The following is a 23535-nucleotide window of genomic DNA, read 5'->3' on the forward strand; positions in this document are numbered from 1 at the left end:
TATGAAAAGTGAAAAGCTAATGTTTAAAGACTGAAAATCCACAGAGGATCATGAAGATATGAATAGTCATATATTTAAACACTGGTTTTCACATTTATTACATGGTTTAAAAGAAGACTGTGCGATCATCATGGATAACACTAGTTATCAATTGAGGAAAAAAGGGAGAAAATTCCTAATTTAACTACAAAGAAGGAAAAAATTGCACAGTGGCTAGAAGACAAAAATATTTTAATTTCAGGTTACTGGAGGAAATCAGGTGACACAAGCGTCTTTTGAATCATTATGAACTTGTTAGTTCAGCGGCAGAAATGAGCTGTGAGGTTGCCCCCCTACCACTGTCACTGAAAACTTGTGGGCCCTAGTCAAAGGAAAGAATGAAAGATGGGAGAATTTACTTGAAGCAAAGATGATGTTATGATGGAAGACTGGATTAAGTACATATGCCACGCTGAAACTCTGCAAGAAAACAACTTTCTGAAGGAAAGCATTTAAGAAAAGTTCATTGAAATCACTGACAATGCTATGGCTTCAATTGACTCCTTGGATACCGAGTCTTCAGAAGAGCACAGTTAAACATCAATAAATTGCACTAAATGTCAAGTTCCTTCCTCTGCCCAAAGCTGTGAATGCTATTCCCTCTCTCCACTCCGTTTCTTGTCACCTTCAATTTCTTCTGTCCCACACAAAAATTTATCAATATGAGGCACGACAGCTACCGGGTGTACATTGCCTGTGCTACTATGTCTATCAGTATTACCTGTGTGGAACAGAAGACTCATGTTTCTGCTTTGTAGTGAGGTTAAAACTAATGTGCCAAGTTAAGGAATGCTTAAATGTTCAGGTAATAATAACTAATGTGGATTTACAATTTAGCAGATGAGGAGTAATATACATTCTAAAACACTGGAGAATATATCATTACGGAGAGGCTGCTGTTTCACTGCAGTATTTTCTAAGCACTTTCCAGAAGTATGGTTTTGCAGCTTTAATAAATTGTTTTAAATAAGATTTCAGGTATCATCATTTTCAAATGTGTGCACTGAGCATACATGAACCAAACAGCATTGTCTGATGGCATTGTTTACTGGGCTCGACACTTAAGGGCCAAAGGCTACCAACTTATGGCATATGCTGAGAACACAAATGGGAGAAGCATACAGAAAAGATGGAGAGGGTTGCCTTTTAAACTTATCCCTCTATATGCCACTTTTGTTGATCTGTTGTATAATGTCATTTACAATGCAGAATTCAGGGTTGTCAAGGCATACTTTCAGCAGCTAAAAAGCAATCTTAGGTTGTAAAGACAACATTGGCAAACTGAATGCTGCAATGAAGTTGCTGTTTCCTCAGTTCTGAGGTATAAAGAAATGCTTGATGAAACATAGAATATTAAACAAGAATGTGTAGTTATGCACAGTCCTCCACTTTGTCTATGAAAGTTTTTGATGTGGTGTCACTATGGCACGGTCAGCTATTCAACAATGACAAGCGAATTTTATGAACACCAATGGCCAGAAATCTACCGTATATTTGTAAATTAAGTGTTGCATGATAAGTGCAAAAATTCTCATGTAAGGAAAAATGCAGCAATAAGGCGTTTACTACACTGTTCCTCCAAGTTTGAATAAAGATATAATATTTACTTGATATAAAGAATAGAGACCTGTGTTGCAATATTTTTCATGTTTCCTTCTGATAATCTGTTCAAAAGACCTTTCATTTGCTTTTTCAGTCTCAGCAACAGCAGTTGTTTCTTGTCATCCTCAGCTTCATTTTTCAGTCTCATGTGAGGCGGCACATACTTTCCAGTAGTACCCTGAAATGTAAATAAGAATATGAAGTCACATCATATGGCTGGTGCAGTAGCGATGCCAGTACTATGCTAAACTGAAAATAGAACTTTTTACCAGTATTATGTTAAACTCAAAATAGAACTTTTTCACTTACATGTAAATCACTCAGGTGTCGTTAAACAAAGTGTCAACTTCTAGTAAGATGTGAAAAATAACATTACAAACTGTCTTGCTAAATTACAACCTTGCCTTTTTTTGAGAAAACATACAAACTGACAACATTTCAATGTAGCACCATGTTCAATATTTTTGTTGCATACCTTAAACAGCTTTCACATTTGTATTTTAAAAAAAACTGTCAAACATAATGGCACAAATGAGCGGATAAACCCTGCGTATTTTTTGGCGTAGAATCCGCATCTGCAAATCGAAAACAAACGTGTGTCCCCCCCCCCCCCCCTCACGAATGGGTATTTTTAGAGATATTAAGTTGTTGTAGGTAGCAACATGACCATTTTATGTGACTGTGGCATAAAGAGTAAAAAAGATATCCATCTTTCACTCATGGCAGTCTGTATTTTTAAGTACGGAAATTATGCTTATCAGCAACAAAAACTACAAGACTGAAAAATTATGTGAAAATATATTAACAAAAATAATCACTTTTTGAAAATATAATGTAACAGGATACCGTCTGCTCACCAAGCGGCATCAAGGTTAACGAAATTTCTTTTGGAGACAGTAGCTCCTCCTCCTGGCAGAAGGGTTGAAGGAAAAGGAAATGGGACAAATAAAAATGAATAGCAAAATTTAGGAAATAGGGGAAGTTTGGAAAAGTCACCCAGTACCCTGGGTCAGGGGAGGCTGGACGGGTTGATGAGGAAAGCTAAGAGCATTGTACATGGTAGAGGTGTGGAGGGTGTGCAGAATAGACAGGTTAGAAAATAACAGATATAGAAAAAAGGGTGTGAAGAAAGGAATACCGACATCAAAGAAATGAACATAAATTAAGGGCAGGTGTGTGGTAAGAACCAAGGACATGTTGTAACACCAGTTGTTATCTAAGGAGTTCGAGAAGATAGTGTCTGGGGAAAGAACCCAGATGGCACATGTGGTGGAACAGGAACCAAAGTCATGACTGTCATGTTGTAGAGCATTCTCTGCAACAAAATATTGTGAGTTGTCAGGGTACACCTGCCGTCTATGTCCATTCATACTGACTGACAATCTGTATGTAAACACTGTTCACACAATATCCTGTTGCGGAGTATGCTCTACGACACGACAGCCATAACCTTGGTGTTTGTTTCACCACATGTGCCATCTGGATTCTTTCCCAGGACACCAGTTTCTCAGAACTCCGAAGATGGGAACTGTTATTACTACATGTCCTTTATTCTCATCATCCACATGGCCTTAATTTGCATTAATTTATTTGATCTCAGCATTTCTTCTCAATAACTATTCCTTTCTTTACTCCCTTTTAGTTTTCTAACTTGTCTCCTCCCCCCCCCCCCCCCCCCCATGCATGCACACACACACACACACACACACACACACACACACACACACACTCTCTCTCTCTCTCTCTCTCTCTCTCTCTCTCTCTCTCTCTCTCTCTCTCTCTCTCTCCGCTCTTATTAATTCTTGCACAGTGTTTTGTCAGTAATCACTGCCTGGCTTATCACCCTATCTTTTACCTCTAAGCTCTCATGTTTTCAAATCTCTTCTGGTGCAGACCCAACAATTAGTCTTTTCTTCCCATCCCACCTGCAAGTCTCTCCTGACCTGGGTTCGGGACAACTTTTCCAAATTCTCCCCATTTCCTAAACCTCATCAGTCACTTTCCTTCACCCCTTTTCCTTTCCTTTCCAACCTTCTGCCAGAAGAAGAAGCCACTGGCTCCAAAAGCTTGCAAATTTCCTTAACCTTTATATGTGTGTTCTCCTGCAGCCGCTTGGTGAGTAGACTTTTTATCTATCCAGTTACATTAAATTACAGGAAAAATAAACTAAAAATCAGGACTTGTTGCAGCACACATATTGTACATAAAGAGAGTTAACTAGTAAATTGTATTCCACTGTAGGCTTGATGTATTAGGCAATTTTAAATGTCAGCTGAAGTGTTTAAAACAATATAGTCCTTCTTTAGGATAAGTGGAAATACTGCTCTACAAGACCAAAAAATACGCGAAATGTGCAAGATAATACAATAAAAATATCAGTCTTTCATGGGATATCTTTAACGACATGCAAATGATGGAAATGTTAGTATCAGAGTCAGAAGTGCAAGAAACATTGACATAATGAACTGAAAATAACAATGACAAAATGTCATCATGGTTGATGTAAACAGTTACAAACACACACCTTCACAATATTTCCAGCTTTATCACGAGTTCTTCCATAAATATCTTCCCAAAAATCTTCAATTTTTGCATCCACACCTTCAATACCATCTAACAATGCTTCTTCTGAGTCATTAATTTCTTCATCTCCATTTCTATTTTTGTTGGACTTAACTTTTTTTTGGTTTGCAGTAAACACACCTTCATTTTCAATTGTTAACTTTCTCTTTCTGGTTTTCTTCTTTGTGTCACTGCCATCATTAGCCTGCAGATCTGTCACACTCCACCCTTTACTGAAGCAAGTTTCTGCATTTGAAGATAAGGTACTGCCTTCATGAATACCAATGTGTTTTACATCTTGAACGTCAGATTCTTCAGCTGAAACTTGTGAATCAGTTTCTGTATCTACAAAGTCACTATCTTCAGCAGACACATTATGTTTGTTGTTCAGTTGATCACTGTCTGATTTTCCAAACAGTGCTATGAAATCATCATCAATATCTGAACAAGCATCGAACACATTTTGTTCTGAAGTCATGACATCTCTGAGGTTCTCACTATCGCACACCTCCAACAAATCTGATATCTTTAAGGAAAATGACTGAAAGACAAGTAAAGGAATTATTCACTTGCATAGGAAAGAAACCACTAGCATTACAGACTGTGATGTTACAAATTACAAACAATGATTCACACACACACACACACACACACACACACACACACACAAATGCGCGCGCGCACACACTTACCTGTACAGCTACATCACCCAAGCTGACTACACTGTGCCAGCACTGCAGAGTGACTAGAGTGAAGCGTTGTGTTGGGTGAAGTGAACAAGGGGAGAAAGGAGGTGAGCAGTGGGAGGGAGGGTTGTAGAAGACTGGCTGATATCTGGAAAGAAGAGGCAGCACACAATGTTCACAACGTTGCTTAATGGTTTTATAACGACAATACAGGGTGTTTCAAAATGAATATATGAGTTTTAAGGCTTTGTAGCACATATTACATTCACCTTACAGTTTTAAATAACACACCACATAAAAGAAAAACACAAACAGTTTTTCTTACAATTATTCAGTGTAAACACCAATCACACATTGAGTCGATAGGCGAGTTGTTGCGAAATCTTGATCAACGTGTAAGGAGTAACTGTTGCAATAACACTGTATCTAAAGTCGGATAGATCAGCTGGTATCGGAGGCACATACACATAATCGTGTCAGATCATGTGTGAAAGTGGAGGTCACGCACAAAATGCTGTGTCAGCCGGCCCCTTGTGCCCAATCCACCAGTCAGATACAACGTCATTTAAGCAATCGTGTACCGAGTTATGCCAGCGAGGCGTTGCACCATCTCGCTCCCAAATAAAGATGTGTTGTACAGCTTCTTCCCACTGAGGCACAGGCCATAGCTGTAGCATATCTAGATAAGAAACTTCAGTTACAGTTGATTCACTGAAAAAGAAAGGCCCATAACCTTTCCGTAGGGATATTTCTTGAGGCTACATGTGAAAGACTCGCACTCATTCAACATGTTTTTCAGTCACTCTTTGTCATTTCATACTCTTCCCATTGTGCACAGGTATACAAACAAAATTGTTTGAGTTGCTCTTTCATTTGATGTATTATTTACAATTGTAAGTTGAACATAATAAATGTTACACCATCTTAAAACCGGTATGTTCCTTTTGAAACACCCTGTATTATGAAAAGGGTAGATTACTACTCACCGCATAGTGGGGATGTTGAGTCACACACACGCACAACAAAAAGACTGCTAAACAACTAAGCTTTCAGATGAAAGGCCTTCTTCTGAATTAGACAAAACACATGCGTGTGCCCCTCCCCCCCCCCCCCCCACACACACTCTCTCTCTCTCTCTCTCTCTCTCTCTCTCTCTCTCTCTGTCTCTGGCTGCCGAGGCGAGGCCGAGGCCAGACTCGGCCAGAGTGTGACAGTGGTCACTTGTGTATGAATTGTGTTGGCATGAAAGCGTGTGTGTGTGTGTGTGTGTGTGTGTGTGTGTGTGTGTGTGTGTGTGTGAGGGGGGGGAGGGGCACACGCATGTGTTTTGTCTAATTCAGAAGAAGGCCTTTCATCTGAAAGCTTAGTTGTTTAGCAGTCTTTCTGTTGTGCCAATTTACGACTCACCATCCCTACTATACGAGAGCAGCAATCTATCTTTTCCATAATATTGTCATTATTCCATCCTGGATTTTCCACTATTGGTTTCGTAAGTTTAAATGCAGAATACCCAACCATGTTTTATAAATCAATTACTGATGGTCATATAGCCAGGCCAAATAAACCCTAAACACTCAATATGTGTCATACGCACATCAATTTTTAAGTAAATTGTGACAAGGGAAAAAACACCATATAGGTGACATATATGGTAACTTTATTTCTAAATTTGTTATTTTTGAACAGCAATAAACACTTGAACATTTTTATAAGCACCATATTTTTGATTCACTTCCTATATGAAGGTGAATCCTGTTCATTTCACATTTGCTTAAGAGAAATTATTAAAAAGACAGAATTACTTTTATTCATGTAAGATACAAATCTACATTTTCTACTTTCAAATATTTCAATTTTATCACATGTGTACACAAAATATAAATCAAGGATTAGCAATCTATCAAGATACCCAAATTCCTGGTACCACCCAGCACCTGGCTGCAAACCACTTTTCAGTACTACAAAAAAGAGGGAGAGGCAGGGAAAGGAGTCTCTCAAAGAACTGTCTTTCTCTTCTGGCCGTAGAAGGGCAGGTGTGATTATTAGGGTGATCTGAGCCAATCACCACTATGCTTGAGCTGAATGACACATCAAGAGCATTTCTGTTCATTTTGCTATCACTGTAAGCTGAAAAAAATTTCCGTAGTGATAACATACATGTTGTAAGCCGTGCAGTTTTTGCATTATGATAGTAGAACAAGTTTCTACGGAATACGTTGTTCCAACTACGCCTTGGAAATTATTTCACAATTAAGGTGTTTCTAAGGAGTATAAGGAGTCCGTATGCACCCTGATAAAATATAACTAATTATTTACTGTCCGTACATCCCTTTCTGTCAAACCTTCTCCATAAAGTCTAACATGCTGGACTTCTTTAGTCAAAAAATTTTTGAAGCCAATCACATTGGCAAAAAAAAAAAAAATTACAACAACAGTTTGGCATGTGGTTTTCGACCTTAGAATATAATCTAGGCTCCTGCAGCCAATGAATATTGAGGATAGTCATTTTTAATACTGTTTATGTATTCTTTAAACCATTTTCTACAAAGAAGTAACCTCTGCAGTTCTCTATCACACAAGACTATTGACTGAGTGAATTTTAAATATGTAAGGGGTTCAATTCACAGCATAGCCAATGTTAAATCTATAAATAAATCTGTCAGAGACTCTAGCCCTGTTCACTTTCAACTAGTCTCAACTGATTTTTAAGACAAGGAGTGCTTATTTCAGTAACACATCTTCATGAGTGTATGGGCTTGTAAAACATTGTTTATGTGGTATTTTTTCTGTTGCTTTTCATTTCAACAGGAGACTGATCAGTGAGAGTTGACTGGAAGGTCTGAACCTGTTCACGGATTTTACATGGAACCTGAATATTCAGAGAGCTCTTTTCACTGTATCTGCCTATGGAAACAATTTTATGTATAGCCTATCTTTTTGGATGCATGAGATACTTCTTTATAATATTCTTTTGATATAGACCAATTTCCAAACTTTTTGTCACTATAGGATCCTTATAAAATTCCCTGTGCACACGCACACACCCACACATACAGAGAGGGGGGGGGGGGGGGGGAGAGAGAGAGAGAGAGAGAGAGAGAGAGAGAGAGAGAGAGAGAGAGAGAGAGAGAGATTAGAAGTCTTAAGAAATGAACAATTTATTATGTCACTAACAACAGGGAAACATCAGCAAAACAAAACCTATAATGGTATCTCCAGGGGATTAAGAGTTTTGTGTTGGATGTTTTCCTAAGTAATACCTAAAAATGTAGCAAAAATTTGAAAATATTAGACAAAAGTATGAAATTATAGGTTATCATTTGTAATGTAGCTGTATAAGGCAAAATATATTAAAAATTGTCATAACACTACTGTTTGTTTTGCCAACACATAAACACACTATCACCTTCCAAACTAACCAGAATCTCAGGATACTCTACAGATCAGTCTGGCACAATGCTGCTGTTGACATTCTGCATAACTACAGTACCCTACACACATTTGAGCCTACTTACTGTATCCATCCATGATCTACCTCTACAATCCCCCCCCCCTCCACTTACCTCCATAGCCATATCCTTGATGCCTCATGATGTGTCCTATCAACTGGTCCTTCTTCTAGACAAGTGGTGCCATAAATTTTGTTTCTTTTTTCCAGTTTTATTCAGCATGTCTTCATTAATTACTCTACCTACCAATCTAATCTACAACATTCTTCTGTAGCAACACATTTTAAAAGCTTCTATTCTCTTATTGTCTGAATTGTTCCTTCTCTAAATCCTCACACGAACGAAAAAATGGCTGACATCGAAATAAGTGTCCAAGGAATAGAAAAGCAACTGAAATCACTCAACAGAGGAAAGTCCACTGGACCTGATGGGATACCAATTCGATTCTACACAGAGTACGCGAAAGAACTTGCCCCCCTTCTAACAGCCGTGTACCGCAAGTCTCTAGAGGAACGGAAGGTTCCAAATGATTGGAAAAGAGCACAGGTAGCCCCAGTTTTCAAGAAGGGTCGTCAAGCAGATGTGCAAAACTACAGGCCTATATCTCTGACATCAATCTGTTGTAGAATTTTAGAACATGTTTTTTGCTCGCGTATCATGTCATTTCTGGAAACCCAGAAAGTACTCTGTCGGAATCAACATGGATTCCGGAAACTGTGATCGTGAGACACCCAAATCGCTTTATTTGTTCATGAGAACCAGAAAATATTAGATATAGGCTCCCAGGTAGATGCCATTTTCCTTGACTTCCGGAAGACATTCAATACAGTTCCACACTGTCGCCTGATAAAGAAAGTAAGAGCCTACGGAATATCAGACCAGCTGTGTGGCTGGATTGAAGAGTTTTTAGCAAACAGAACACAGCATGTTGTTCTCAATGGAGAGACGTCTACAGACGTTAAAGTAACCTCTGGCGTACTACAGGGGAGTGTTATGGGACCATTGTTTTTTCACAATATATATAAATGACCTAGTAGATAGTGTCGGAAGTTCCATGTGGCTTTTCACGGATGATGCTGTAGTATACAGAGAAGTTGCAGCATTAGAAAATTGCAGCGAAATGCAGGAAGATCTGCAGCGGATAAGCACTTGGTGCGGGGAGTGGCAACTGACCCTTAACATAGACAAATGTATTGTATTGCGAATATATAGAAAGAAGGATCCTTTATTGTATGATTATATGATAGCAGAACAAACATTGGAAGCAGTTACTTCTGTAAAATATCTGGGAGTACGCATATTCTGTAAAATATCTGGGAGTACGCATACGGAACGATTTGAAGTGATCATATAAAATTAATTGTTGGTAAGGCGGGTGCCAGGTTGAGATTCATTGGAAGAATCCTTAGAAAATGTAGTCCATCAACAAAGGAGGTGGTTTACAAAACACTCGTTCGACCTATTCTTGAGTATTGCTCATCAGTGTGGGATCCGTACCAGGTCGGGTTGACAGAGGAGATAGAGAAGATCCAAAGAAGAGCGGCGTGTTTCGTCAGAAGGTTATTTCATAAGCGTGATAGCATTACGGAGATGTTTAGCAAACTCAAGTGGCAGACTCTGCAAGAGAGGTGCTCTGCATCGCAGTGTAGCTTGCTGTCCAGGTTTCGAGAGGGTGCGTTTCTGGATGAGGTATCAAATATATTTGCTTCCCCCTACTTATACCTCCCGAGGAGACCACAAATGTACAAGTAGGGAGATTCAAGCACGCACGGAGGCTTTCCGGCAGTTGTTCTTCCCGCGAACCATACACGACTGGAACAGAAAAGGGAGGTAATGGCAGTGGCACGTAAAGTGCCCTCCGCCACACACCGTTGGGTGGCTTGTGGAATATAAATGTAGATGTAGAATTGTTTATCATCCAGGTTTCACTCCTGTGCAAGGCTACAATTCACACAAATACCTCAAAAAAGACTTCCTAACACTTCAATTTCTATAATGTGTTAATAAGTTCCTTTTTTCGTTAAACTTTTCTTGTTATTGTCAATTTGCATTTTATATCCTCTCTACTTACTGCTTCCCAAATAACAAATCTCACTTAACACTTTGGTGTCTAATTTCCTAATCTATTTCCCTCGGCATTACTCCTTTCAAGACACTACTCATTCTGATTACTTGCTCTTCCAAGTACTTTCCAGCCTCTGGCAGAATTACAATGTCATTGGCAAACCTCAAAGTTTTTATTTCCTCTCTCTGAACTTTTATTTTATTTCCAAATTTCTCCTTGGATTCCTTTAATGCTTGCTCAATGAACACACTGAAGAATATTGGGGATAGGTTGTAATCTTGTCTCACTCCCGCCTCAACTATTTCTTCCCTTTCAAGCTCTTCAATTCTTATGACCGCCATCTGCTTTCTGTACAAGTTATAAACGATTTTTCACTCTGAGTATTTTATCCCCATTACTTTCAGAATTTCAAAGAGTGTATTCAGACCAACATTGTCAAAAACTTCACTTAAAATTTATTCCAATGCCGAACATTGTGTTTTTTAATGTTAATATTAGCTTTCTTTGAACCTACAAATTCTATAAATACATTCTTTGTTTGTTTGGGGGAGGGAACCAAACAGTGAGGTCATCAGTCCCATTGAATTAGGGAAAAATGTGGAAGGAAATCAGCCATGCCCTTTCAAAGTAAACACCCCAGCATTTGTCTAGAGTGATTTAGGGATATCATGGAAAATCTAAATCAGGATGGCTGGACACAGGTTTGAACCATTTTCCTCCCAAATGTGAGTCTGGTGTGCTAACTTTTCCATTCTTATAAAAACAATTCATATGTGTTTGTGGTATACGGGCATTTCATGGTGAGGTTGTCACCATCCTTACAATAATTAGTAGGATCAAATAGATTAAAATTTCTAAAATTTGGCAGAATAAGTAAGTGTCAGTCTTTGACATTTACACTCTCTCTCTCCCAGCTTCACTTGTTGTTGTTGTTGTGGTCTTCAGTCCTGAGACTGGTCTGATGCAGCTCTCCATGCTACTCTATCCTGTGCAAGCTTCTTCATCTCCCAGTATCTACTGCAACCTACATCCTTCTGAATCTGCTTAGTGTATTCATCTCTTGGTCTCCCTCTACGATTTTTACCCTCCACACTGCCCTCCAATGCTAAATTTGTGATCCCTTGATGCCTCAAAACATGTCCTACCAACCGATCCCTTCTTCTAGTCAAGTTGTGCCACAAACTTCTCTTCTCCCCAATCCTATTCAATACCTCCTCATTAGTTACGTGATCTACCCACTTTATCTTCAGCATTCTTCTGTAGCACCACATTTCGAAAGCTTCTATTCTCTTCTTATCCAAACTAGTTATCGTCCATGTTTCACTTCCATACATGGCTACACTCCATACAAATACTTTCAGAAACGACTTCCTGACACTTAGATCTATACTGGATGTTAACAAATTCCTCTTCTTGAGAAACGCTTTCCTTGCCATTGCCAGTCTACATTTTATATCCTCTCTACTTCGACCATCATCGGTTATTTTACTCCCTAAATAGCAAAACTCCTTTACTACTTTAAGTGTCTCATTTCCTAATCTAATTCCCTCAGCATCACCCGACTTAACTTGACTACATTCCATTATCCTCGTTTTGCTTTTGTTGATGTTCATCTTATATCCTCCTTTCAAGACACTGTCCATTCCATTCAACTGCTCTTTCAAGTCCTTTGCTGTCTCTGACAGAATTACAATGTCATCGGTGAACCTCAACGTTTTTACTTCTTCTCCATGAATTTTAATACCTACTCCGAATTTTTCTTTTGTTTCCTTTACTGCTTGCTCAATATACAGATTGAATAACATCGGGGAGAGGCTACAACCCTGTCTTACTCCTTTCCCAACCACTGCTTCCCTTTCATGCCCCTCGACTCTTATAACTGCCATCTGGTTTCTGTACAAACTGTAAATAGCCTTTCGCTCCCTGTATTTTACCCCTGCCACCTTCAGAATTTGAAAGAGAGTATTCCAGTTAACGTTGTCAAAAGCTTTCTCTAAGTCTACAAATGCAAGAAACGTAGGTTTGCCTTTTCTTAATCTTTCTTCTAAGATAAGTCGTAAGGTCAGTATTGCCTCACGTGTTCCAACATTTCTACGGAATCCAAACTGATCTTCCCCGAGGTCGGCTTCTACCAGTTTTTCCATTCGTCTGTAAAGCATTCGCGTTAGTATTTTGCAGCTGTGACTTATTAAACTGATAGTTCGGTAATTTTCACATCTGTCAACACCTGCTTTCTTTGGGATTGGAATTATTATATTCTTCTTGAAGTCTGAGGGTATTTCGCCTGTCTCATACATCGTGCTCACCAGATGGTAGAGTTTTGTCATGACTGGCTCTCCCAAGGCCATCAGTAGTTCAAATGGAATGTTGTCTACTCCCGGGGCCTGGTTTCGACTCAGGTCTTTCAGTGCTCTGTCAAACTCTTCACGCAGTATCTTATCTCCCATTTCGTCTTCATTTACATTCTCTTCCATTTCCATAATATTGTCCTCAAGTACATCGCCCTTGTATAAACCCTCTATATACTCCTTCCACCTTTCTGCCTTCCCTTCTTTGCTTAGAACTGGGTTGCCATCTGAGCTCTTGATATTCATACAAGTGGTTCTCTTCTCTCCAAAGGTCTCTTTAATTTTCCTGTAGGCAGTATCTCTCTTACCCCTAATGAGACAAGCCTCTACATCCTTGCATTTGTCCTCTAGCCATCCCTGCTTAGCCATTTTGCACTTCCTGTCGATATCATTTTTGAGACGTTTGTATTCCTTTTTGCCTGCTTCTTTTAGTGCATTTTTATATTTTCTCCTTTCATCAATTAAATTCAATATTTCTTCTGTTACCCAAGGATTTCTATTAGCCCTCGTCTTTTTACCTATTTGATCCTCTGCTGCCTTCACTACTTCATCCCTCAGAGCTACCCATTCTTCTTCTACTGTATTTCTTTCCCCCATTCCTGTCAATTGTTCCCTTATGCTCTCCCTGAAACTCTCTACAACCTCTGGTTCTTTCAGTTTATCCAGGTCCCATCTCCTTAAATTCCCACCTTTTTGCAATTTCTTCAGTTTCAATCTGCAGTTCATAACCAATAGATTGTGGTCAGAATCCACATCTGCCCCTGGAAATGTCTTACAATTTAAAACCTGGTTCCTAAATCTCTGTCTTACCATTATATAATCTATCTGATACCTTTTAGTATCTCCAGGATTCTTCCAGGTATACAACCTTCTTTTATGATTCTTGAACCAAGTGTTGGCTATGATTAAGTTATGCTCTGTGCAAAATTCTACAAGGCGGCTTCCTCTTTCATTCCTTCCCCCCAATCCATATTCACCTACTATGTTTCCTTCTCTCCCTTTTCCTACTGACGAATTCCAGTCACCCATGACTATTAAATTTTCGTCTCCTTTCACTACCTGAATAATTTCTTTTATCTCGTCATACATTTCATCTATTTCTTCATCATCTGCAGAGGTAGTTGGCATATAAACTTGTACTACTGTAGTAGGCATGGGCTTTGTGTCTATCTTGGCCACAATAATGTGTTCACTATGCTGTTTGTAGTAGCTAACCCGCACTCCTATTTTTTTATTCATTATTAAACCTACTCCTGCATTACCCCTATTTGATTTTGTATTTATAACCCTGTAATCACCTGACCAAAAGTCTTGTTCCTCCTGCCACCGAACTTCACTAATTCCCACTATATCTAACTTTAACCTATCCATTTCCATTTTTAAATTTTCTAACCTACCTGCCCGATTAAGGGATCTGACATTCCACGATCCGATCCGTAGAACGCCGGTTTTCTTTCTCCTGATAATGACGTCCTCCTGAGTAGTCCCCGCCCGGAGATCCGAATGGGGGACTAGCTTCACTTATGGACACCCAAACAAGAACACTCACCTTGACAAACTTCTCCCAAAAATTTTACAGGACAAGTCAGACATTTATAAAAAATGCTTAAAATACCACATTTATTAGACTGCTAATAAAAATAGATGGTGGATCTGCCAGTAAATTAACTGCTGCCCTCTCAACTGAATAGAAAACAAATTTGACCAAACTGTGACACACTGTGATTCATACAGCACACACTGGAGGGTTCTCTTACTACAGCAAGAAGCCTTGCATCATATGGCTGAGTCCTACTGTGTACTATGAGGAGGGTACCCAGAAAAACGGGAATGACATTGCCATGGGCAGAGCTCGTGTAGTACACATTTCTGCCACTTGGCAGGTATAGCGCAACCTATTCACAGTTCAGTGTCGCCTGTGTTGTCATCTACAGTGATTGTTTGTGCTAATGCTGTTTTGTTCTTGTTTTATGTTTTATGATGGCAAGTTTAAGTGAACAACATGCACCTGTGAAAATTTGTTCTCTATTTGGTAAAAATGCTGCTTACAAAGATGACATTGGAAAAACTCAAGTATATGAGTGGTTTGCTTGATTTAAAAATGGCAAGATGTCAATTGATGACATACATCAACTTCCCGAATTGACGAAAATATTGAAAAAATTCAAGAGCTTCTGCTCACAGATCATCGACAGACAACTGATCAAATGTCAGAGATGAGTGGGTTATCTTGGAGCTCGGATCAGCAAATTTTAACAGAAGATTTGGGAATGAAAAAGGTTGCTGCCAAGTTTGTTCCTCAGGTTCTGACTGACAACCAAAAGGAACATCAAGTTGAAACATGTCATACTTTGAAACAACAGCATAAATCTGATCCAGATTTTCTGTCAAAGGTCATTATTGGTGATGAATCATGGTGCTATGGTTATGACACAGAAACAAAGCAACAGTCAAGCCAATGGAATAGGTCGCTGTCACCCTGTCCAAAAAAAAATGTTGTCAAGTCAAATCAAACATCAAAACAATGCCGATTTGCTTTTTTGATGCCAAGGGCAGAGTTCATTCAGAGTTTGTTCCATCAGGTCAGCCCAGCAAACAAATTTTTTATTTGGAAGTTTTATGGAGGTTTCACAACAGTGTTTGTCAAAAAAGACTCAATTTGTGGCAGACAGGAGACTTGTTCTTCGACCACAACAACTCACATACACACACGTAGCCATGTCTGTCAATTTTTGGCTAAAAATGGTGTGGTTCTGCTGCCCCACACATCTTCCTCGCCTGACCTAGCTTCGTGTGACTTTTTCGCATTTCCACACATGAAGAGGAGCATGAAAAGACACTGATTTGACAACATTGACGAAGGCAAGAAAAAAATGCAGGAGAAGTTGTGTCATTTCTCAAGTTGATTACAAGAAATGTTTCTAACACTGGAAGCACCAGTGGTACAAATGAATTAGTTGTAACGGAGAGTATTTTGAAGGAGATAAGGTTGCTTTATAAACAATTTGAAAATATATACGTTTTCAAAAATAATTCCTTTTTGTTTTAGGTACCCCCTCATATATGAAGATGAAAGAGAAGTACCTCATCCCATCTGCAAGGCTGGAAACACACACGCCATGGCTGAGATATTGACTTTACTGGGCACAGCTTATTGTGTGTCACTGCCAGCCATTCTTTTTTTCAAATACATGTGACTCTGTACCTCAACAGTGACGTGATAGCACGTAAGATGATGACACACCGAACCATATGAGTACCACAATACAGCTCCTTAGCTGCTACATCTGGCATTTCGTTTCCATTAATAGCCATACAATCTGGTACCCAGCAGAAAATCACCTCTTTCGTCAGCCTTTGTACGAGGATAAGAAAGTCTTGCGTGTTCTGAACTACTTTATCCAATAGGTACAAGTCATGTAAAGAGTTAAAGGAATTCAGGGAGTCAAGACAGGTATGGAATTTAGGAGTCACAATACATGTCAACTGCACTAGTGGCATCAAGATCACATACAATCCTGCAACAAACACAGCGAATTCTTGAGGCAACTGGAACTTGAGGACACCATCAAAGAAACCAATAGAGCAGACAATGGAGACCCCCCGTTTAGACCCACCTGTGGATACAGCTATCTATAGTTCAATTCTTTTATCTTGGCGGTTTGCGCACGCCCGCCCAGATGCAGGAGATTGCTGCGTTGCCAGTTGTACGCGCCAAGAGAAGCAGCGCCACAGTATAGTCCGCAAACTTACGTTTAGGGGGGAGCGCACAGTTTACGAAGTAAAGCCACCACGGCTACAGAGACGTGCTCCCCACATTCCGCGGTGTGCGTGATTTTGTCATCATTGCACAGCTCGCCTTTGCAGTCACATGGTGTTTCGACTGCTTTGACACACTTTATCATTCGATTTCACAAAAACTATTTGGCCCAAAAATTGACCAATACCTTCCCCCCATAAATGACTTAATTTTGTTTTGATGTTCAACACAGTTATTGTGCAGCATTAGATGTAGTAAACAATTTTGTTGAAATTTTGAAGAGTTTGCAGAGGTAAAAGTCAATAGTGTGTACTTTCCGTATGGTCGATTTTAGTTGCCACTAGAAATTTCAAAAAATTACATTCAAACGAATAAAATTCATGAAGTAAGACACTTCGATATTGTTTTTAAATAAAAAAATATTAAGCACCAAACCAGGTTTGAACTCAGATCCTTTCGCTTTAACCATTAGACTAACACAGCTCGTCAGTCAGTACATCTCCCGGAGGACTTTAAAATATCACGCAAAATATTGACAAACACTGTTGGTAGTATGACTCTGAATTACTCACGTTTCGTCGAAGTACAATAGGAAATAAACAATTACCGCTGTTCTTTACTGCGAAAAAGCGGTTACTGAGAATGATACAAACACCTTTCCTTGCTATCGCCTGAATTAGTCGGCTTATTGCTTGTTTGGTTTAATTGATTAATAGAATATGAAGCAATTGGTATAAAGAATGCTTTTTCCAAACTTTCTATAAAAGAAAGTATGCTATCAAGACATTGCTTTTGTTCAATTACTTTATTTATGACTGAACGTTTCTAAAAGTGAAGACACTCGTACATGCTCTGCACTGCAGTCGAGCTCTGGCAACATCATTCTCTGTTCATTGGCTGACTGTGTTTTGTGACATCAGATGCGCAGAACGAACCTAAACTCGGCCGCCGTCATAAACGACGCGCACTTTAGTTGTAGTAAAAGAAATAAACATGTAAATTATGCCAATATGCCCCAGTGGACCCACTTGTACTGATCATCCGCCATGTCACCCTCCGCCAATGGCATGCTCCGATTATGAATGAAGGGGCTTGGAGTAAGCACACCGCTCTCCCAGCTGTTAAATTTTCATGACATGAAGCTGCTACTACATGGTTAAGTAGCTCCACAACTGGCATCCCGAGGTTGAGTGCATCCCTCTCCAGTCCTCCCACCAAGGTGCAATCCCTGGGAACACCAGGAATCAAACCCAGGTCCTCTCCATGGTAGTCAGCCTCTCTGACCACTCAGCTAAGAAGGTGGACATATAGTTGTTCTACTCATTTCAAATGCCATAAAATGTTGTATTAAAAATAAAGGCATGTGTGCTATATCTCCTGTACTTAACTAAATGTAAAATTACCAATGATATTCAGGTAAGATTGTCCCGCTGACGTGTATGCACCCAAAATCTTACAAAAGCCCTGTAAAACTGGAACAGACACACCCTGTCCACTTGCCAAGATCAGTGGCTAAGATAGCAAGAAAGGTACTTAAGTATTTGAAAACATTTATATGTGTACTAGCAAACAAACTCCAGAAGCAAAAATCAGACAAGAAAGGAATGTGTAAAAACTACAGATTTGAGGCGTCCAACATAAAGCACGATTCACAACACAGCGTGCATACCACAACACAGAACGCAGTTTTAAAACGAAAGTAATCTAAGGGTGCAGCAATGAAAATGCAAACCATTGCTCCAGAGAGTCAGTTAAAGAGTAGGAGACCCAAAATATTCATTGCCTCTGATAGCCATGCCAGAGGCTGTGCAAGAAACATTTTAAGTTTTGCTTCAAGTAAATATGACATCTACAGGAAGGTGATACCAGGTGCCTCCACTAGTGTAATATTACAAAAATGCAATGACCTGCATAAGCTGACAAATGAAGATTTTGCAGTTATTTGGGCAGTAGCTGATGATGTAGCAAAGAATGAAGCCAACTTGGCAATTTGTTCACTACAAAAAGCCTTGTCAGCATTACAAAATACAAATGTGATTGTAGTTGGAGTATCACACAGGCATGACCTGCCTGAATTGTCTTGTGTAAACCAAAAAATTCAATCCACAAACAAAACACTCAAAAAATAGCGAAGGGCTTCCACAACACTTGTTTTATTAATATTTGTAGTAACAAAGAGCTATCTGCAGCACATAGACAGCACCTAAATGTAACTGATAAAGAACTAAAGGCCACAAGGAATCATGAATGAGTGGAAACAAACAGGGACGTGTACAAAACAGCAACAGAACTTAAATGGAGGGATGCTGTAGTCTCAGATAAATAATCAGTGAGAATGGTTACTGACACAGCTCCTACACAAATAACAACAGATTCCACAAAAGTGAATAGTGTGTCTGTGGAAAGCACAATTATTCAAGAAATAAACATACCCAAGAGATCAGTGCAAAAGTTAGAAGTAGCAGTAAATAATGTGTCAGGAAAGTATAAACCATATAAGACAGACCTACTTGAAGAAAGAAGAATAGCAAATCAAGCTCAAGGAGTGAGAATACCAACAGGTGGAATACAGCATTCAATCCGAAGAAAGAAACCACTACCAAGAGACCAGGACTTTTAGTGGGATCAGCAGTGGTTTCACAGAAGGAAGCAGATAACTCACTCTCATTGGATTAAGGCAGAACAGGGAAGGAAGTCAGTCGTGCCCTTTCAAAGGAACCATCCCAGTGTTTGCCTGGAGTGATTTAGGGAAATCACAGAAAACCTAAATCAGGATGAGCGGATGCAGGATTGAGCCGTCATCCTATTGAATGCAAGTCCAGTGTGTTAGCCACTGTGCCACCTCGGTTGGTAGTTAACAAAGTGAGTCAGCAAATGGATGAACAGGTATGTGACTATCATAATATAGATGATCACAGTGCACCAAGATTAAAGACATTAGCTGAACTTACAACTTAAAATACAGAGTCAAATTGCTCTCAGAGGAATACAGACAGAGATAAACTACTTACTTTTCTACAAGTTAACATATGTTGTACTAGAAATAAGATTTCAGAATTAGAACATTTATATAACACTGAGCATGTAGATATTATATGTGTATCTGAGCACTGGTTAACCCAAGAACAAGTAAATATACCCCAAGTGTATGTTGTGGGAAACATGATATGTAGAAAACAGAGAAAGAATTGTGGGGCTGGAATTTTTGTCAAAGAAGGAATAGAATTTTCCAGAATGATGTCTCTATAAACTCCACACAACTAGATGGGGAGTTTAGCTGTGTAAAATTAATGAATGACAATATAGTGGTAGGTAGTCTATTTAGGTCGCCAGATGGTGATGTAAATTTGTTTATTAAACAATTTCAATTGATAGTGAAAAAGATATTGAAGAGTAAGATAAGAATTGCTATCTGTGGCGATTTCAGCACAGAAATGGCAAACACACAGAGGCCAGTCACTAAGACATTCTTGAATATGCTAAGCTCATTAGACCTCTAATGTACGAATAACAGAACCATGTACAAGTATGCCTACATAGACAATATTGTTGTGAATTTCCATAGAGAAGATTTTACAGTCAGGCTTGCAGGAAGTGGACTTGCAGATCATGAGCCACCACTCCTTATACTCTGCAAAGAGGCAACCAGTTAAAATTGAAGAACCTAAAGTAGTAATGGTAAAAGGGCAAAAGTATGTTTATTAATAGATTAGGAAGTGCAAATTGGGAATTTATATATAATTGTCAATCTGAGAAAAGGGAAGCTTAAATTACCTTTGATAACTTCTTTAAAAATTACACAGATTTATGATATTCTTACTCACAAAAAAAGTAGATATCCAAGTGAAATGAAAAAGAAAAGACTGGACTGGTTTACAGAAGAGCTACCAGAAATCACAGGAAACATGCATATGCTGTACCAGATGCATAATCAAGCTTCTACACAAGGAGCAGAATAGAGCATGAACATCCATAGGTCATATCTGAAATGCAAACAATTCCACAAAGTTAAACTACTTCTAGCAAAAAGTTGAGCAGTGGAAAACCAAGGCAGCATGGCAGATAATAAAATAAGGGAATACACCAAAATGCACAGAAACAGCTCTGCTTGAACCCGAGGAATTAAATCAGTACTTTTTAAATTCAGTTAAAGGAAGAAGCAACAGTATTAAAGCAACAAATTCATCTGCAATGGACCTTGTTGGAACACCACTACCTGTTAACCTGGTATTTCAATGGAGGTCTGTCGCACCTGCTTATAGGCCTATTATAAAAGCTGTATTCAAATTTTCAGGTTCTACAAGTATGGACTGATATTGGTTATCAAATAACATCATTAGAAAGACAATACACTCAATCGCCAAACCATTAGCTTTTACTTTTAATAAATGTGTCGAATTTGGAGTTTTTTTGGATGCACTTAAGGTATCAAATGTTATCTCGGTTTAATAAAAAAAAAGGGAAAAACATCTTCCCCATAGCTACAGACCAGTCTCCATTGTTCCAATACTCTCAAAGATGTCTGAGGCACTGATACACACACAAATAAGCAGCTTCTTTGAAAAACACAATATCCTATGTAACAATGTCTGGTTTTCACAAGGGGAGAAACACTACAGGGGCCATCTTGGAAATCACTGACCAAACCTTAACAGCTTTTGAAAACAATGACATGGTATCACTGGTATTATGTGACCTAAGCAAAGTTTTTGATTGCATTGAAGTACTACTGAGGAAACTGAGTTTTATGGGGCGAGAGGGATCACTTTAGCTGTGATAAGTTCTTATTTAAGTAGCAGAAAACAATTTGCCCAGTCAAAAATGTAAACTCCTCCATAATGAAAACAGTGCAGGGGTACCACAAGGGTCTATCCTTGGACCCTTCTTCTTCATTTTAGCTATCAATTACATTCTGGTGTAGGCAGCCAGCAACTGTGGTAATGTGTGGTCCCTCTGAATGTCTCAATCACCTCTTTAAAAAAGAAAAGAAAAAAAGAAAAGAAATCCAGCTCCCAATTCCTTTATTTCTTACCTTCTTACAATTTCTGCAGATTTTATTTGCAGTTCATCACCAATAAATTGTGGTCAGAGTCCAGATCTACCTCTGGAAATGTCTTATAGTTTAAAATCTGGTTCCAAACTATCTAACAATTATGTAATCAATGTGGACCTTAATTTGTTTCCAGGTCTCTCCCATGTATACAATCTTCGGGTCGACCGAAGCGTCAGCTTTGACGCGTGACGTAAGGCTGTTGTTGTGGTGAGTGACGTCACGACGGCGCGGAATTTAGTTTGTGAGAGTGGCGTGTTTGTAGGTGTCGTTTTGATGTGATCGGTGGTGTTCTCTGGTGGTGTGTTTATGTGTTGTGTGTTAGGTGATGTTTTTGGTTTATTTTGCTTGTGTGGCGTGTTTATAATGGTTCAAATGGCTCTGAGCACTATAGGACTTAACTTCTGAGGTCATCAGTCATATAGAACTTAGAACTACTTAAACCTAATTAACCTAAGGACAGCACACACATCCATGCCCGAGGCAGGATTCGAACCTGCGGCCATAGCAGTCGCGCGGTTCCAGACTGTGCCTAGAACCGCTCGGCCACCACGGCCGGCTGGCGTGTTTATAGGTGGCGTATTGTTGCAGTCGGTGTTTCTCTCTGGTGGTGTGTCTATGGGTAACGTGTTACGTGGCGTATGGGGTTCATTTGCGTGGTAGCATTACACGTGTGTGGTATTGGTGGTGACTGTGCTTTCAGCGGAATATTTTTCAGGGAGTTAACAATTTTGGTTTTGTTAAGTCGACGTTATTGTAGTTTTTTCTGTTCGTCGTGTGTGAATTTTGGTAAATTGCTCTTTTTATGTCTTTGGTATGTATGGATATGACTGACAACGTCAACATTTTTGGATGAAGTCATGGAGTGTTCAGTGTGTTGTGAAGAAATGAGGCTTACTAAAGTTCCGGCATCTCGCACCAGGGACGGCCATATGTGGAGATGTAAGGGTAACAGGTCAAGGGAAGTGTTCGATTCCAATTTTGTTGGTTTATTGTGTTTTTTGAGGTAGTGATGATTCTGGACGTGTTTATAGTTTTGGGTTTTATGATTTGGTATCGGTAGTTTCTGTTGACCTATATAGTGTACGATTCCAATGTGTGGTTGTGGCTGTGGGTGTTTTGGTATCGGGAGTTGCTTTTGAGCTATATAGGTGAAGGGAAGTTTCTGATTCCAGAGGATATTGTGATTAGTGGAATTTGGGGAGTATTGTGTTGTCGGTTTTTTTTCGTCGTTTTGTGTGGTTTGGTATGGTGGTATGTGTCTAAATTTGCTTATGCTTACTGTTTCCCCACCCAAAATCCCCCAATTTCCCACGCTTGTTCCGTTAGTTTCATTAGGTTTTTATGTGGAATGTGTGTGTGTTGGTTTTTCAATGCATTATCGTGTTTGTGGTCATTTTTACGTAATGTCGTCATAGGCGCCATATTGGAGTCGTATTGTATGGTCGTTTCCGCCATATTTGTGACGTCATAGGTCAAAGCAGACGGGTGGAATCAGACGCTCCTGTATTTCCCAATCTTCTTACACTACTCTTAAATCAAGTATTAGCAATGATTAAATTGTGCTCTGTGCAAAATTTTACCAGGTATCTTCCTTGTCAGTCCTTTCCTCCATTAACATAGCTCCGACTATCTTTCCTTCACTTCCTTTTTCTACTACCAAAAAGTCATCAATATAGCAACTTACAGCACTGCCACCAATATTACTAAGCTATGCAGAGCTACTATAGAAATAGAATTCACAAAAGTGGCATCTGATGTTCTTAATGAAGATGAACATGTCACAGGCATATGTTTAGTTAGATCTTTCTAAGGCATTTTATACTGTTTACCATCAGATGCTACTAAATAAACAAGAAGATTAGAAATACGGAGGGGTAGCTAATGACAAGTTCCGATCAGACCCAGCAGACAGGATACACAAGAGTAGAGATTACACATACCTTACATAAATCTAAATACTTATCAGAACCA

General features: G+C 39.2%; 1 protein-coding gene across 2 annotated transcripts in view; it reads right to left on the reverse strand.

The window, feature by feature from the left end:
• Positions 1-23535, reverse strand: part of LOC126162659 (nucleolar MIF4G domain-containing protein 1) — a 121383-nt gene that overhangs the window by 95850 nt on the left and 1998 nt on the right. The window contains exons 2-3 of one of the 2 annotated variants that reach the window (XM_049919299.1): positions 4166-4722; positions 1667-1819 (exon numbers count right to left, since the gene is read on the reverse strand). In XM_049919299.1, coding sequence (XP_049775256.1) covers positions 1667-1819; positions 4166-4722 — 710 coding nt within the window. Of the gene's footprint in view, positions 1-1666; positions 1820-4165; positions 4745-23535 lie in introns of both variants that reach the window. The other variant, XM_049919300.1, reaches the window with a different exon arrangement.

The sequence above is a fragment of the Schistocerca cancellata genome, chromosome 2, assembly GCF_023864275.1.
Source record: "Schistocerca cancellata isolate TAMUIC-IGC-003103 chromosome 2, iqSchCanc2.1, whole genome shotgun sequence".
Classification (NCBI taxonomy): domain Eukaryota; kingdom Metazoa; phylum Arthropoda; class Insecta; order Orthoptera; family Acrididae; genus Schistocerca; species Schistocerca cancellata.